The sequence below is a fragment of the Crocuta crocuta genome, unplaced genomic scaffold (genome assembly GCF_008692635.1).
Source record: "Crocuta crocuta isolate KB4526 unplaced genomic scaffold, BGI_CrCroc_1.0 scaffold299, whole genome shotgun sequence".
Classification (NCBI taxonomy): domain Eukaryota; kingdom Metazoa; phylum Chordata; class Mammalia; order Carnivora; family Hyaenidae; genus Crocuta; species Crocuta crocuta.
The window spans coordinates 7,902,300-7,918,005 of NW_027532747.1; the positions used below are offsets into that span (position 1 = coordinate 7,902,300).

The 15,706-nt window shown below is 41.3% G+C and overlaps 1 protein-coding gene across 1 annotated transcript in view; it reads right to left on the reverse strand.

Moving 5' to 3' along the window:
• Nucleotides 1-5,602: 5,602 nt before the first annotated feature.
• Nucleotides 5,603-15,706, reverse strand: part of PPP4R4 (protein phosphatase 4 regulatory subunit 4) — a 54,745-nt gene continuing 44,641 nt past the window's right edge. The window contains exons 21-22 of the mRNA XM_077780876.1: nucleotides 9,759-9,906; nucleotides 5,603-6,670 (exon numbers count right to left, since the gene is read on the reverse strand). Coding sequence (XP_077637002.1) covers nucleotides 6,646-6,670; nucleotides 9,759-9,906 — 173 coding nt within the window. The 3' untranslated portion in view covers nucleotides 5,603-6,645. The remainder of the gene's footprint in view (nucleotides 6,671-9,758; nucleotides 9,907-15,706) is intronic.

Here is a 15,706-nt window from a genome sequence, read left to right on the forward strand (position 1 = left end):
TAGAGTCGTTCTTAAGGTATGGAGTCTGATTCACACTTTCCCATACGATTGCAGTTTCCAATTCCGAGGGAGATTTACAAAGGCATTCGGTGGCTCAGTCAGTTAAGCATCAGGGTCTTCATTTTGGCTCAGGTCATGATCTCCGGTTTGTGAGAGGGAGGCCCACAATGGTCATAGGTGGAGACCAGAGTCAGGCTCTGCACTGACAGTGAGGAACCTGCTTGGGATTCTCTCTCTCCCTCTCTCTCTCTGCCTCGCCCACCCTCACCCCTTGTGCTTTCTTCTCTTTCTTTCTTTGTATCTCTCCTCTCTCAAAAATAAACTTTTTTTTTTTAAAGAAAAAGGCAACCACTTAAGCAGGACCGAGTAGGGTAACCATGGCCTGCAGGCAGGCGTTACCATCTCAGGGAAAATAAGACAAACACGACCACCCTGCAGACCAGCACCTCACAGATTCTGCTGTGAACATATCTAAAAAGGAGGAAATGTGCTGTTTTACAGTATTTAAATTGCAAGCCATTCAATATTCTCCCCATTTACTCTTGAAAGTAAATTTTTCACTGCAAGCAATTAGAGAATTTCTAGGTAACACAGATGTCTTCATTATTTTATCTTCTAGAAGTTACGTAGGCACATCATTTACATTGTATGAGGTTTCTGGACAAAAGGGTATCCCAGACGTGACAGGAGCCTACAGGCAGGCAACCAGAGGGACCCCAGGGACTGCCTCGGGGCTGCACCAGGTACTGAGAAGCTTCTAGAAAGAGTAAACTTGCCCTGCCCCAACTTTGCCTGCCAAGAGGGAGGTCAAAGTATCCAGAGGCAGCTTGAAAACCTTCTGAGAGAGGCATCAGCTGCTGGAGAATCAGCAGCACAAAGTACATGCTCACCAACTATTGGCTGACTTGATGCACGTGTGCAGGAGTTGGCTGGGCGGAGTCCCCTGGGTCCACACCCACAATGTACTTCACTTTTGGGTCCCGGGGGTCTCCTGGTACTGCTTCAGGCTTCTAGGGCAATCCCGGGAACAACCTCAGACTGCTCCTCCAGGCACAGATGAGCCCTGTACTATTAGACCCCAGCAGCATGGATGGCCTCGTGGGCAGAACCGTAGCGAAAAATGTCAAGGGGCTCAATTGCTTCCCCTCCACTGCCACACAAATGGTCTTCCACATTATTTCCTTTTCCAGCTTTTACAAAGAGCCGTGATTGAAGTTGATGAAAAAGGAGCTGAGGCAGGAACCTTGTCAGAAATTATTGCTGATTCCATGTCTCCCCATCATCCAAGCGGACCAGCCACTTCATTACATGATCTACAAAGAAACCTCTGGCATGCTTCTATTTCTGGGAGGGTGGTGAACCCAGCTCTCCTACGATTGAAGGTATGTGTAAGTACACATGCTCCAGGAGATGCTGAATCTGAGGCAGGTGAACCCACATGGGTTATTGCCACGGGCCGGCAGAGGAGAGCATCCCCCTTGCCTTCTGCTGCTCTGAGCCATTCTCAGATAAGTCCCACTATTAAATCCACTCATTTTAAGGAGATGTCTGTACAGTCTGTCTGGTATTTTAAGCCTGTTTCTCAGAGCCTTTGTTATGGACTAAAGACAAGCTTGGTAGAAGACCTTTACCTTTCATTGTTACGTATCAGGACTTTTAAAAACTGGTAGATCGGAACACTATTTCAAGACGAAGCCTTTGGGAGGAAGACACGTTCTCCATGAGTCATGGGCTCCGCTCTCTTTACTTCTCTCCGGAGCAAAGTGTTTTATTTTAATCTGTCATAGAATCATTTCTGGGTGACAAACATGAGAACAAAACAGCTGCGGTCAGTCCTGAGCACAGCACCGGCCTCAGCGCAGCCTGCGCTGCTCCACAGATCGCTTGACGGAGGCCTTCACTGAGCCACAGATCTAGTTCAGTACCTTCATTTCACACAGAGAAGAAATGCCGAACAGAGACACGGTCATGGGCCACAGTGACATTCATAGGTCCCAGGGCACTTTTGCCCTCATGGCAAAAATCTCTCTGAGAGGCGCTGGGGTGGCTCAGTTGGTTAAGTGTCCAGCTCTTGGTTTTGGCTCAGGTCGTGATCTCACAGTTTGGGGATTCAAACCCTGGGTCGAGCTCTGCGCTGACAGTGCAGAACTGGCGTGGAACTCTCTCTCTTCCTCTCTCTCTGCTTCCTACCCCTGCTCACACGTGCTCTCTCTCTCAAAATACATAAAAATAAACATTAAAAAAAGTCTCATCCCAAAGAAAGGAGAGCCCTTGCCCAAGGCCACCCCACATGGCGGGGCATGGCAGCCAGAAGCCTGCCTGTGTTGACCCCTAACCCCCTGGCCCATTTCACTCTCTGCTTTTGATCCAAATCATTGATCTAGATGTTCAAGAACTACACAGGCAGCATGCACTCCCCTTCGTTATGCACTTTGCTTAAACAGAACATAAGCATGGGCTTTGTCACAAAGTTAAAAGGAAAACAGCAAATGCCCCCCAAATTTTCTTCATCATTTTCTGTTGCAGAGACAAGAAGATATTTTAGGAGTGAATTCAGAGAACCATGGATAGACCTAGCAGATCCGGAGTATTCAATGTGTTGACTAAAAGCTTAGTTGGATTTCCATCTGCTTGCTATCCAGTGTTGAAATATACCTAAAATTTATTGTTTAGTCATCTTGACTATGAATGTAAACCAGAGTAACGTGAACTGTACTTAAGGAAATACTATCAAACAGCAGTCTAAAGACTGACTTTTCATCATTGTAAAATCTACAGATTGGGGCGGCTGGGTGACTCAGTCGGTTAAGCGCCAACTTCGGCTCAGGTCATGATCTCACAGTTTGTGGGTTCGAGCCCCGCATGAGGCTCTGTGCTGACAGCCAGCTCAGAGCCTGGAGCCTGTTTCTGATTCTGTGTCTTCCTCTCTCTGACGCTCCCCTGCTCATGCTGTCTCTCTCAGAAATAAAACATTTAAAAAAAATTAAAATCTGCAGATTACTTCATTCTTGTGTTCCTTCCAAGAGCACTGGTTGACACTTGGTAATGACCAAGCAATTCTAGCACCTAGGATAAGGCAAAAATAAAGGACTAACTCCAACTGATCTTCTTAACTGACTTGCTAGTATTCCATTGCTCAAGTGTGTTTATAGAAAAACAGTGGAAAGAGAAAATAAAAAGGAGTTAAAACTACTCACTTCTAAGAGCGGACACCTAGAAAAGAAAGTCTATGAGAACATAATAGCCTCTGAAATAAATATGGCCAAACCCAGTGACTGAAAGCTTCATGATTATTGAAGGACTCCTATAACATGCAGATCAAACTTGCCCCTCCTCTCACCAGATGCAATGAAAACAGTAACAGCATAATTATATCTGAAACATTACCTTTAGAACCATAAAAATGGCCCTATTCCCTACTCCATAAAAACTTCATTTTTTAAGGGCGCCTGGGTGGCTCAGTCAGTTAGGCGTCCAACTTCGGCTCAGGTCATGATCTCACAGTTTGTGGGTGTGAGCCCCACGTCTGGCTCTGTGCTGACAGCTACTTCAGAGTCTGGAGCCTGTTTCAGATTCTGTCTCCCTCTCTCTCTGACCCTCTCCTGCTCCCGCTCGCTCTCTCTCAGATATAAATAAAAAACATTAAAAATTTTAAAAACTTTTTTAAAAATAATCCACATATGCTTGAAGAAGATCCTAAGGCACTAGGTTTCAGCTTTTTCAAAAATCTATGTCCAGTGAAAAAATGCAGACCAATGAAAAATACAATAGATCTTACCAAAAAAATTTCAAGGTTTCAACTGAGGTGGGGGAAATCTGAACATTGTAACAAGGCTTCACTATATTTGTCAGGTTTAAAAACTGTTCCAGCACACACACACACACACACACACACACACACTCACCCACATTCACACGCACTGTAACAACTGAGAACAGACTACTGAATTGATCCAGTTCATTTTATCTTAACTGCAAAACTCCCACTCAAACTGAAGGGTCTGTTCTACTTCAGTTTGAGTATTTCACATACGCCCACAAACCACAGGGCAAATGGATCTATCTGTCCACAAGAAGATGTCTGAACTCAGGCAATCAAATAATGGAAATAATTTTTAAATGCGTATGAGGTTATGGAAGAAACACTCTGTGTCCTCTCTAGGAAGTAAAATCCTTTTCAGCCTAATCTCCATGTCTGCCAGGTAAACAGAGTTCTATGGGTCTGTTATTTCACTTATCGTGCTAACCCATGAAGTTTTAGAACCTGTCCTGAGGAGTGCAAGTGTCTGTACTTAGAAGATAAAGAGGCCAGCCATGCCTGAATCACCGCGGGTCCAGATGTTCTAGAACAAATTAAAAGATCTATGTGATGGTTACAGAGAACTTTTATGTAGAGTATCAATTGTGCTTCTGCTGTACATCAAGATGCATGTGAATATTCATAGCTGTCACCAATTTGTGTTTTTACTTCTTTATTTGTTTTTGTTTCTTATAGATCTGTCCTTGGAAGTATAATTTTAGTAACTATGGGTCAGTGGGGTTTTAGAAATCATGTTCTGTGGAAAAGAAAGAAAACTTCTGAAAGTAATGTTGATTAACTGTCTGAATTGATAGTTTAGTAAGTTAGAACAAAACCGCAGCTGGGGCGCCTGGGTGGCTCGTTTGGTTAAGCATCCGACTTCGACTCAGGTCATGATCTCGTGGTCCTGAGTTCAAGCCTCACGTTGGGCTCTGTGCTGACAGCTCAGAGACTGGAGCTTGCTTTTGATTCTGTGTCTCCCCCTCTCTCTGCCCCTCCCCTGCTCACTCTCTCTCTCTCTCAAAAGTTAACATTAAAAAATTTTTTTTAATAAAAATAAATACATGAATAAATAAAAAGACCACAGCTGACTTCCACATACCCTTGGACTTTACACGCAGTAGTGACTTTTCTCTGGCAAAACACTTTACTCTTTTCCCGCATGCATGATGGAAAATAAAACTCCTAACTCTGCTGTTATTATTATTAGTGATTGTGGAACAAATAAAGTGAAATTCTCCATTTTATTTAAGGCAACAGAGTCAATGCTGAGCGTGAATCCAAGTGCAGGAAGAACGCTGGCTTGCCGTCCCGCACCGCACACATTCTCTCCGGATCATGTCCTGGGTTCCATGTCAGAGATGCCAACGGGGGCGTGGTCAGAACAGTTATACAAGATGCACAAAGAATACTGAATTCACGGAGTCAATACTGCCCAGTCGCTCAAACCGACCCGATTTTTAACTCCTGACAAGTGGAGGAGCTCAACGTTTCCATCTACCTGACTGTCCTTAAATGAAAGATACTAACAATCACTAAAAACAGCCCCGAAGAGGCCATACAGAAGGAAAAGGGGAAACACGTGTCTTGGAGAAGTCTCACACTGCGCTTCTGTCCCCTGAGTAATTCATAGTTGATGCGGGGCGCTTCTCATCCACTCTTTAAAAATGAACAGTTTTACTCCTTAATGTTAGAATTAAAAAAAAAAAAAAAAGCTGCTGATAAGTACTTGAAACTTTTCTCACAAACACAGGTATCTCATTAACCTATGTTTTATTTTGAGTCAATTCATTATTCATCATTTCACATTATAAAAAGTAACCACACACGCGTATGCATTCACAAATTAGATCATCTTTATCATACAATATATTTAAAAAAACATATTTTCTAATATCAATATAGTTAGATGCTGATTGCATTTTGAAATAGAGAAGCTGACAATAGCTTCATACAGTCTATCTCAAGAACTGACATTTTAAAATTAAGAAGTGTATATGTTCGACAGGCAAATTCTGATGGGAGTGTTAGCATCAGTACAAATGCATGCTGTTGATAGAGCTTAAGCATGATAGCTTAGAATAACAGCTGATTCAAACTAGGTTCATCATTTTAAATTAAGTGACGACAAGTACAATCTAAAGTGTAAACAAAGTATTTATAAAATAAATTCTTCTAGGAAATGAAATCATCAATCTATTATTTTTAAGGTAGGTGTACCTAAAGTTACCAGAAATCTTGGTAGAATTTTCAATGCCAAATGGAAATTTCAGAACGTCCAGGAGCAACGCTGTCACCATAATCATGGGGCTGCTCAATTGCGGACAGCTGCTCGTACCCTAGCCAGTGTGAGATTTCAACTGGGCTTGGAGATTTGTGAGAAAATGCAGTGTCATTCCGGACTCCCAAGGCCCCTTCAAGTGATTAGCTAAAGCAATTTCAGCTGATTTGGACTCCCATGTAATTTCTGAATGCTAAGCCTCTAGGACAATTAAACAGATGGTTTCCAGCACAGATAAACGCAGACTGGTCTTCTCTGTAGCGGTGCTTAAAGCACAAACCTCAAGTTGTTTTTCGTTGTACTTCACTATGACATTGGAATTCTGTAACCACATTATTACTCAAGAAATACATACTATACCACCTAGGGAATCTAATTTCAAACATGGAAAGTTTATCAACATCAGCTGTCATTATGTGTCTGTTTTCCATTCATCGACCAAAAAAAAAAAAACCCAAAAAAACAAAACAAAAAACCCAACACCCCAGCCATTGCTTTAGCTTTTGTCCATCAATCACATTATCTCCAGTTGTCTTTCTTTTGCCTTCTTCATCAAGCAGATGATTTAAGGATTGGATTTTCTTGATTTTCTTTGTCAAGAAAGAAAGGGAGGGAGAGAAAGAGAGAAGAGAAAAAGAGAAAACAAAACATGAAAAATTATATCTGTTTAGTGCTTACAAAGTAAATAAGAAATATAGGTTACTTTAAAGAAACCTAATATATGAGAATTCTGTTTAAGTGAAAAAGAAATTACACATTAAAGATTACCTGGAACTATCTTTAATTACCAAATCCCATGCACATCTAACAAAGCATTCAATTCTATTCATACAGCTTTTCACACTTATTTTTTTGTCTGACAACAATGGAAATTAGCACAGGCCCAAATATACCAACTGTCCGGCTTTCAAGGACATACGATACGACGCATTCCTGTACCTCCTTTAAGACACTGATGCTCTGAAACACCAGACATATCATTTCCAGGACACTGAAAAGCTGGAGAATGTATTGTATGGAATTGTTTAGAGAAGGAAAACTGAGATAAATAACACCTTCTGAAATCACTCCATAAGCTTATTTTAAGGGGAAAAAAAGATACTTTCATCCGGGTGAGGCATGGCCGCGAATTATGGGTAATACCTCACAGAAACAAGACCACTGTAGATGCCAATCAGCTACTCCAGTCATGCGGCGCTGTGTGCACACTCATGACAAAGTGCAGAGGAGAACCAAATTCCATGGAAATACAGTTATGGACTCCATATCCTGTCTCCCGCTAAAAAAAGCAGCTAAAGGGGCACCTGGGCAGCTCAGTCGGTTAAGTGTCCAACTTCGGCTCAGGTCATGAACTCATGGTTGGTGGGTTTGATGTCCGCATCAGGCTCTGAGCTGACAGCTCTGAGCCAGGAGCCTGCTTCAGATTCTGTGTCTCCCTCTCTCTCTCTGCCCCTCCCCCACTTGTACTCTGTCTCTCTCTCTCTCAAAAATGAAAACATTTTTTTTTTAATTTTTAAATAAAAAAAAAGCAGCTGTAATACCAACATTCCTCTTCCTTCAGAACATTCAGAAAAGAAGAAACACGTGATGGGATTTTTTAGAGTGAACCCCATTTACTTTTTTTAACCATCAACTATATAAATTGATTGTATAATTTTATATATATATATTGAGCAAGAGAAAATTCAGTCTATGAAAAGGAAAAACATGCTCAACAATAAAAGAACATAGACAATAATCTGAAATAAGGGAGAGCTGGTATAAATGTTAAGTTTTAGCGATCTTTAAAAAATGCCTATGACATTTAGAAAACTACATTGGGAAGAGAACGGATTACATTCTGATTATTAAATATGTTCTTCGATAGAAGACTTCTAGGCAAGTTTGGAGAGGAAGAGGGACTAGGCTGATAGGAAGGATCGGGGCACAAGAACTGAAAGGCACCTTAAGGGATGAAGCATGGCCCACCCCGTCATTTCCCAGATGGGCACAATGAGACCCAGAGAGCAGGAATGAACTGTACACAGTGCCTAGCCGCCACCGGGACCCGGGCACAGGGCTCCGGCTCCATGCCTCGCTATAGACACCGCCCTGTCCTGCCTCTCCCTCAGGACTCTTAAGCGGAATTTCCATAGTATAATCATCTGAGTGGTAATTGCTTCGGCAAAGAACATGGTCTGTAAATAAAAGTACCCTTTGTATTAATCTTACTAATCTGTAACATTAGGGGCGCCTGGGTGGCTCAGTCAGTTAAGTGTCTGACTCCTGGTTTCAGCTCGGGTCATGATCTCACAGTTCAAGGTCAAGTCCCGCATCGGGCTATGTGCTGACAGCGCAAAGCCTGCTTGGAATTCTGTCTTCTGCCCTTTCCCTGTCGGCTCTTTCTCAAAAATAAATGAAAATAAACTTTTAAAAAATCTGTAATATTACCTTTTCTATTTACTATTGCTTTTTTCTATTACATAATCCTACTCTTTGCTGGAGATCCATTCAATAAATTTGTTTCTAAGTTTTAAATGAATTTTAAATACATATTTGTATACATACGTGTGGCCAACTAAATTTAGACTAAATTAAGATACAGTTCAGTTCCTAAGAGGGACCAAAGCATGAAGTTTCTGCAAAAAAGATGCATTTGAGAAACTTCATTAGGGAATATTCATGAATTCAGTGATATATGCTTAAAAGGAAACTGGAGTCCTGTCTCAGGTCCATTCTAAGCAGAAGGTCCGGGTGTCCTATGTGAATGAGAACACCGTAACGATCGTTTGGGCATCTGGGCTGCAATCAGTTCCACCTCGATGTGATCTCTCACCATGGAGATTTGTATAGTCTACTCTCCTAAATGTTTAAACTAAAAGTACCGGGGCACCTGGGTGGCTCAGTCAGTTGAGCATCCGACTTCAGCTCAGGTCATGACCTCACGATTCGTGGGTTCGAGCCTCGCGTCAGGCTCTGTGCTGACGGCTCAGAGCCTGGAGCCTGTTTCAGATTCTGTATCTCCCTCTCTCTCTGACCCTCCCCTGCTCATGCTGTCTCTCTCTCTCTCTCTCTCAGAAATATATAAAACATTAAAAGAAAAAAAATTTTTTAATAAATAAAAGTACCAAAGGCTTCAACAATTCAAACAATGTATGTAAATAGCACACAAAAAGGAATCACAAAGGAAAAGAACAGAGACCCCTTATAACCACATCCCTGAAGCCCAAGTACAGTCTGTAGAAATCTCCAGTTTGCTGGACCCACCACTCCGGATTATGGGCCGCAGTAATATTTCTTCAGTGGCATTAGCTGTACCCACTTTCGAAGCGCTGGGTGATTAAATACTGTGTACATAAAGCTGGCTGCTTGAAACGGATGCAGCTGCACCTCGTTCTTCTCAGAGATAAATTCCCTAAGTGCACACACTCCACAGAAAAATAACCGGATCTCAGATATTAATGGGAGCCACTGAAAGTGTCTCGCCGATCCCCTAAAGCTCCAGTATCTTGGCCATATATAAATCATCTCATAGAAAGCATCTGACCCCACAGAGGCCCATGCGAAAATAAGTCCTTTGAATTTATACCATTTCCTCATTATAGACATCGTCTATTGTTTGGAAAGTATGTGAGTGGGAATGAAAGTGCCTGAGAAAAGACTGGAATGGGACACTTGGCGCAGCACCGGGTTACTTACAAGGTGGCCTTTCGTGGTTGTGGGTCTTTACTTCCACTGCTCTTGGGATCAACGGAGTTACTGGACCCACGGGAGGTGCCAGGCAGGGCAGGGGTGGGAGGAAAGGTGGCTGCGGCGCTACCAGCATTACGGGTGCGGAAGGAGTCGTCTGCAAGCAATTCAAGTACAGTCAGACATACTGAATATGCTAAGAAAGAGGTGAACCGAGGGTTAATGATAGTGGTTCTTTTTCTTTTGAAACCACTTTTATTAAGATATAGTTTACGGACAATAACCTGCACAGATTGAGGTTTGACATTATGCACACAGCCATGAAGCCGTCACCACGATCAGGAGTGAACCCCTCTTGATCCCTACCTCCTGTGCTCTGGTCCCCGCGCCTCACACTCCCGGCAATCTGTCTCCTGTCACTAGTTTGCATTTTCTAGAATTTTATATAAATATAATCATACGGTATTTCTGTCTTCTTTGCATTTTCTAGAATTTTATATAAATACAATCATACGGTATTTCTGTCTTCTTTCACTCAGCACAAGTATTTTGAGATTCATCCTGGTCTCCGCGTGTATCAACAGTTTGTTCTTTTTTATCGCTGACAGGCCGTTGTATGGATAGATCAAAATTATACATTCTCCTGCTGATAGACATTTGGATTTTTTTTCCCAGCTTTTTGACTATTACAAAGAAAGCTGCTCTGAACACATATGTACAGGTCTATGAATGGATAGATGTTTTAATTTCTTGCCAAGTAAAAGCCTAGGAGTGGAATTGCTGGATCACATACTAACCGTATATTTAACTTCATAAGAAACCACCAAATTGTCTCCCAAAGTGGTTGCAGCATTTTGCATTTCCACCAGCAATGAATAGCGTTCTGGAGAGTTGCTTTATACCCTCACACACACTTGATATTGTGAGTCTTTTTAATTTTAGATATTCTAGGGGTCGGGTACTGGTGTCTCCTTGTATTTCTCACCCCTCATTGCTTTTTTTAAAAATTCCGAACTTTAAAGTTTTTTAAAATTTTTAACACTTTTTACTTATTTTTGAGAGAGGGAAAGAGAGAGAGAGAACACAAGCAGGGGAGGGGCAGAGAGAGGAGATACAGAATCCGAAGCAGGCTCCAAGCTCTGAGCTTTCAGCATAGAGCCCGACGTGGGGCTCGAACCCACCAACCATGAGATCATGACCTGAGCCGAAGTCGGACACTTAACCGACTGAGCCACACAGGCGCCCCTAAAATTCTGAACTTTTGAAACATTTTTTTAAATGAGCATTTTCTTGGTTTAATGTGTTTGTCTGGGCCTTTGGTCTACAAAATCTTTAAAAAGTGAGTATATAGTAACATCTGTCTGGCATCAAGAAATGATTTCTAGCATTAGCACGAACAGATTTTTTTCATTACAAAAACCTATAAAAGTTTTTAAAAGTGGAGAATGCAAACACAGTATGAAAATAAAAATCATCTTTAATACCGTAATTCTCACAACTGAAGCAACAGTCTTGAACCATCCTAATGTAATTTGCTTCCATCTCTTTTCCCTACACAGGCTACATATACGCACACACCTATGCATATACGCACACCTACGCATATACGCACACCTATGCAAAGACCTACTATGCCTTCTATTTTATAACATACTTTGTGACTTAGTAAATCTTAACTATTTTTCTATGTAACCAAGTAGGGTTTTTTTTCTTTTAACATTTTAAGGAATATGTAGAATTCTATCTTTAAAACTTTTTTTTTTTTAAGTATAGTGGACACACAATTAGCTTCAGGTGTATAACACAGTGAGTCCTCTATGCGCTATGCTGTGTCCCCACAAGGGTAGCTGCCATCTGTCACCATGCACACTACTACCTCTGATGATATTCCTGATGCTGTACCTTGCTCACTCACTCACCGGAAGCCTGTACCGCCCACGCCCCTTCCCTCATCTTGCCCATCCCTTACCCCGGGCAAACATCAGTTTGTTCTCCCAATTTAGGCTTCCCTCCCTTGCTTTTAAGTTGCTCTTCTCTAACAATTATGGATGCTAAGCATTTTTTTCATGCACTTATTTGCATGTCTTCTGTGAAGTATGCAGTCAATTTTCCCCATTTTAAAACTAGTTGCCTAATGAGTTCTAAAGATTCCTTTTGTGTATCCTGGATAGAAGTCCTTTGTCAGGGACACGCAATATGATTATTTTTCCCAATCTATGCCATGCCTTTCTTTTTTTTTCATGCTCTGTTGCAACGAGCAGAAGTTTTAAATTTGATAAAGTCTGATATGTTAACTTTTTCTTTTATGGTTTGGAGAAATCTTTGTCTATCCCAGAATCACAAAGACTTCCTTCTGTATTTTCTTCAAAAATGCCATAGTTTCAGCTTTTCTGCTTAGGCTGATAATGCATTTTGAGATAATTCTATGTATAGGGTGAGCTAAGGAATAAGGTTCAGCTTGGGTTGTTGTTTTTTTTGGTTTCTGTTTTGTTTTTTGAAATACAAATACTCAGTTGTTCCAACACTGCTTTTTAAAATACTATTCCATAGGGGCTCCTCGGTGGCTCAGTCGGTTGAGCATATGACTTCGGCTCAGGTCATGATCTCACAGTTCAAGACTTCAAGCCCCACATCGGGCTCTGTGCTGACAGCTCAGAGCCTGGAGCCTGCTTCGGATCCTGTGTCTCCCTCTCCCTCTGCCCCTTCCCTGCTCGTGCTCTGTCTCTTTCTCTTTCTCTCAAAAATAAATGAACATTAAAAAAATTTTTTTAACTACTATCCCATCACCACTGACTTATCCTGGGGCCTTTGTGGAAGGGTAGCTGTGGGCAGGCACGTGGTCCTGACTACTGACTGGTTGAAATCAGGTGGTTTAAGCTCTCTAAATTTTGTTTTCTAAACTTTTCATTTTTTCAAAATGGTTTTGGCTCTCCTCAGTTCTGTGCATTAACTTTAGATGTTAGAAGTAGGGTAGAGATTTCTACAGAAAGGCCAGTGGCATTCTGATCAGGATTGCATTAAATCTCTGGATCAACTCAAAAGAAATGGGCATCATGAACATTATTCAGTTTTCCCATCCACAAACACAGTGTATCTCTCCATTTATTTAGGTCTTCTTTAATTTCATTCAGCAATGTTTTGATTTTTTTTTAGTGTACATATAATATACACTTTGTTAAACTTAGCCCTGAAAACGTAAATGTTTTTGAAGTTACTGTAATTTTTTTAAGTAGACTTTCGTTTTTAAAAGTTTAGATTTACAGAAAAATTGAGAATACAGAAAATTTTCATCTACACCCTCATTTGGTTTCCTCTAACACTTTAGTAAGCTACAGTTGTTACAGTTAAGGAGGACAGTAATGAGACATTATTATTACAAACCAAAATCTGTAGTGTGTTCAGATTTTCTTAGTTTTTACGTAATGTCTCTTCTGTGTCAGGATCCCATCCAGCACCCAACATTACATAAATTCCCTTGTCAGCTCACCTCAGGCTTTCCTTAGCTGTGATGGTTTCTTAGCCTTTCCTTGTTTTGGGTGACATTACCAGTTTTGAGAGGTACTGGCCAAATATCTTGCAGGATGCCCCCTATTAGAATTTATCTGATGCTTTTCTTACAATCAGACTAGGGTTGTGGGCTTGAGGAAGGGCGCCAGGGTAGAGTGCCATTTTCAGCACATCATACCAACAGCACACACGATGACAAATTTTACCACATTTTATGTGATGACCTGTTTCACGACAGGGCACTAGAAATGGGACTGCTTGAGTGAAAGAGTGTTTTTTTTAAATGCATATTTTTGAGAGCGAGACAGAGGATCTGTGGCAGGCTCTGCGCTGCCAGCAAGAAGCCTGATGCAGGGCTTGAACTTCTGAACCGTGAGAGCATGACCTGAGGTGAAGTCGGATGCTCAACTGACCGAGTCACTCAGCTGCCCCTCAAAGAGTACTTTTTAAAACCAGGATTCTTAGGGCATCTGTGTTGCTCAGTCGGTTGAGCATCCAACTTCAGCTCAGGTCATGATCTCACAGTTCGGGAGTTTGAACCCTGCATCTGGCTCTGTGCTGACAGCTCAGAGCCTGGAGCCTGCTTTGGATTTTGTGCCTCTCTCTCTCTCTCTGCTCCTACCCTGCTTGTGCGCTCTCTCTCTCTCTCTTTCTCTCTCTCTGGCTCAAAAATAAACATAAAAAAAAAAAAAAACCCCTAGGATTCTTGATGAATGTTACCAAACTGTTTTTCAAAAGGGTTCCATGTTTTCTCACACCCGCTAACAATGGATATGTTGCAATTTGTTTCCTGGAATCCTTACTAGCATTCTCTGTCCTCCCCTCCCCCCCAACTCCCTGTCTGCTATGTCCACATAGCCTTGGATGAACTGTAATTGATGAAAGGCAAAAGTCACCCAACAATTAATGATGGGTTCATATTAAGTAAAAAAGAACTCATTCCATTTGACCTTGCAAGCAATCACGGTTTTATTTTCCCCGCCCTCTTACACTCACTCCGTGCTCCGGCCAAACCGGCCACTGCTGCTTCCTCAAGACACTGACACATGGTCTTTATGCCAGGTACTCTGAACAGAGCATGATTCCATTCTCTTCTATGCCTGCTAGAGATCCCGGCATTCCTTAAGCTTTATCCCAAACGTTAGAAACATCTGGAAGCCTGTCTTAAGTCCCACAGGTAAGTTAAATCTCTTCTCTACGTAAGAGACATCTTGTCCCCTTTTTCTCTTTGTAGAACAGATGTGTAATTGTATAGTGACATTTTTCTCAGTCTGTACTTCATTGAGTAATAATATGTAATGACCGAGAAGATCTTTCATTCACCCAATATATTCTCTCCCCCCAAAATAATACTGAACCCTTAAGACAGAATATTTTCCAAATATTTTAATATTTACCCTTATAAAATATATTCTTTTAATTAAGGCTTTGGATGTTAAGTTTTAGGATCTGCAAATCATATACACACTCTCAATTCTCAAGGTGATGTAAGAACTAGCAAAGTACAAACTGAAGAAATTAGTGCACATAATTAAAACTTGAAAAAAACTAGTTTTGAACCAATGTTCTTACTGACTGAAGTGAAGAAACTGCTTGGCAAGAACTGTTACAAGTTCATGAATAAATATGCTCATTGGAAGTCACATCTAAGAGGCTAGATGGGATCCACACAAGTTTGAAGAACCACTTCTGGGTATCAATAATCATCTGCCCCATCAGCTCCAAGCTAAGCTAATTCAAACTGACTTTCCATATATATTTACAATTCTTTTTTTTTTTTAATATTTTTATTTATTTCTAGGAGAGAGAGAGAATGAGAGAGAGAGAGAGAGAGAGAGAGCGTGAGCAGGGGAGGGTCAGAGAGAGGGAGACACAGACTCTGAGATAGGCTCCAGGCTGAGCTGGCAGTCAGCACAGAGCCCGACGCGGGGCTCGAACCCACGAACCGCGAGATCATGACCTAAGCGAAAGTCGGGCGCTTAACCAACTAAGCCACCTAGGCGCCCCCATATATATTTACAATTCTTAAAGACACCTATATTACAAAAGTTCACAAACCCTTATTGTCCCCTAAGTATCTCCTAAAGAATTCGCTGACTTGCAAAGATAAAAGTAAACAATAGTTTTATTATTTACATCCCTCACTTCAAGAAGCGTTGATAACTTTAGTTCAACAATTTTCTATTATCAAATTCTTTCAGGTTTCTTATGCTACTCATAGTCTACCCTGTAGAACCACTCTATATACAGTATATGAATATCAGTGCTCTAATATTGGAACTATTTTCTCCTCTGGTAAGTGAAATATACTGTTTACAGGCAGGGAGTGTATATTCTTCATAAGAATAAAAAGAACATAGTAAGAGGAAGACAGAATACTCAAAACACAACCTGAAAGGGACACAGGACCAAACTTTTAAAAGTTTCAGACCTCTTGAGTAGATCTGCTA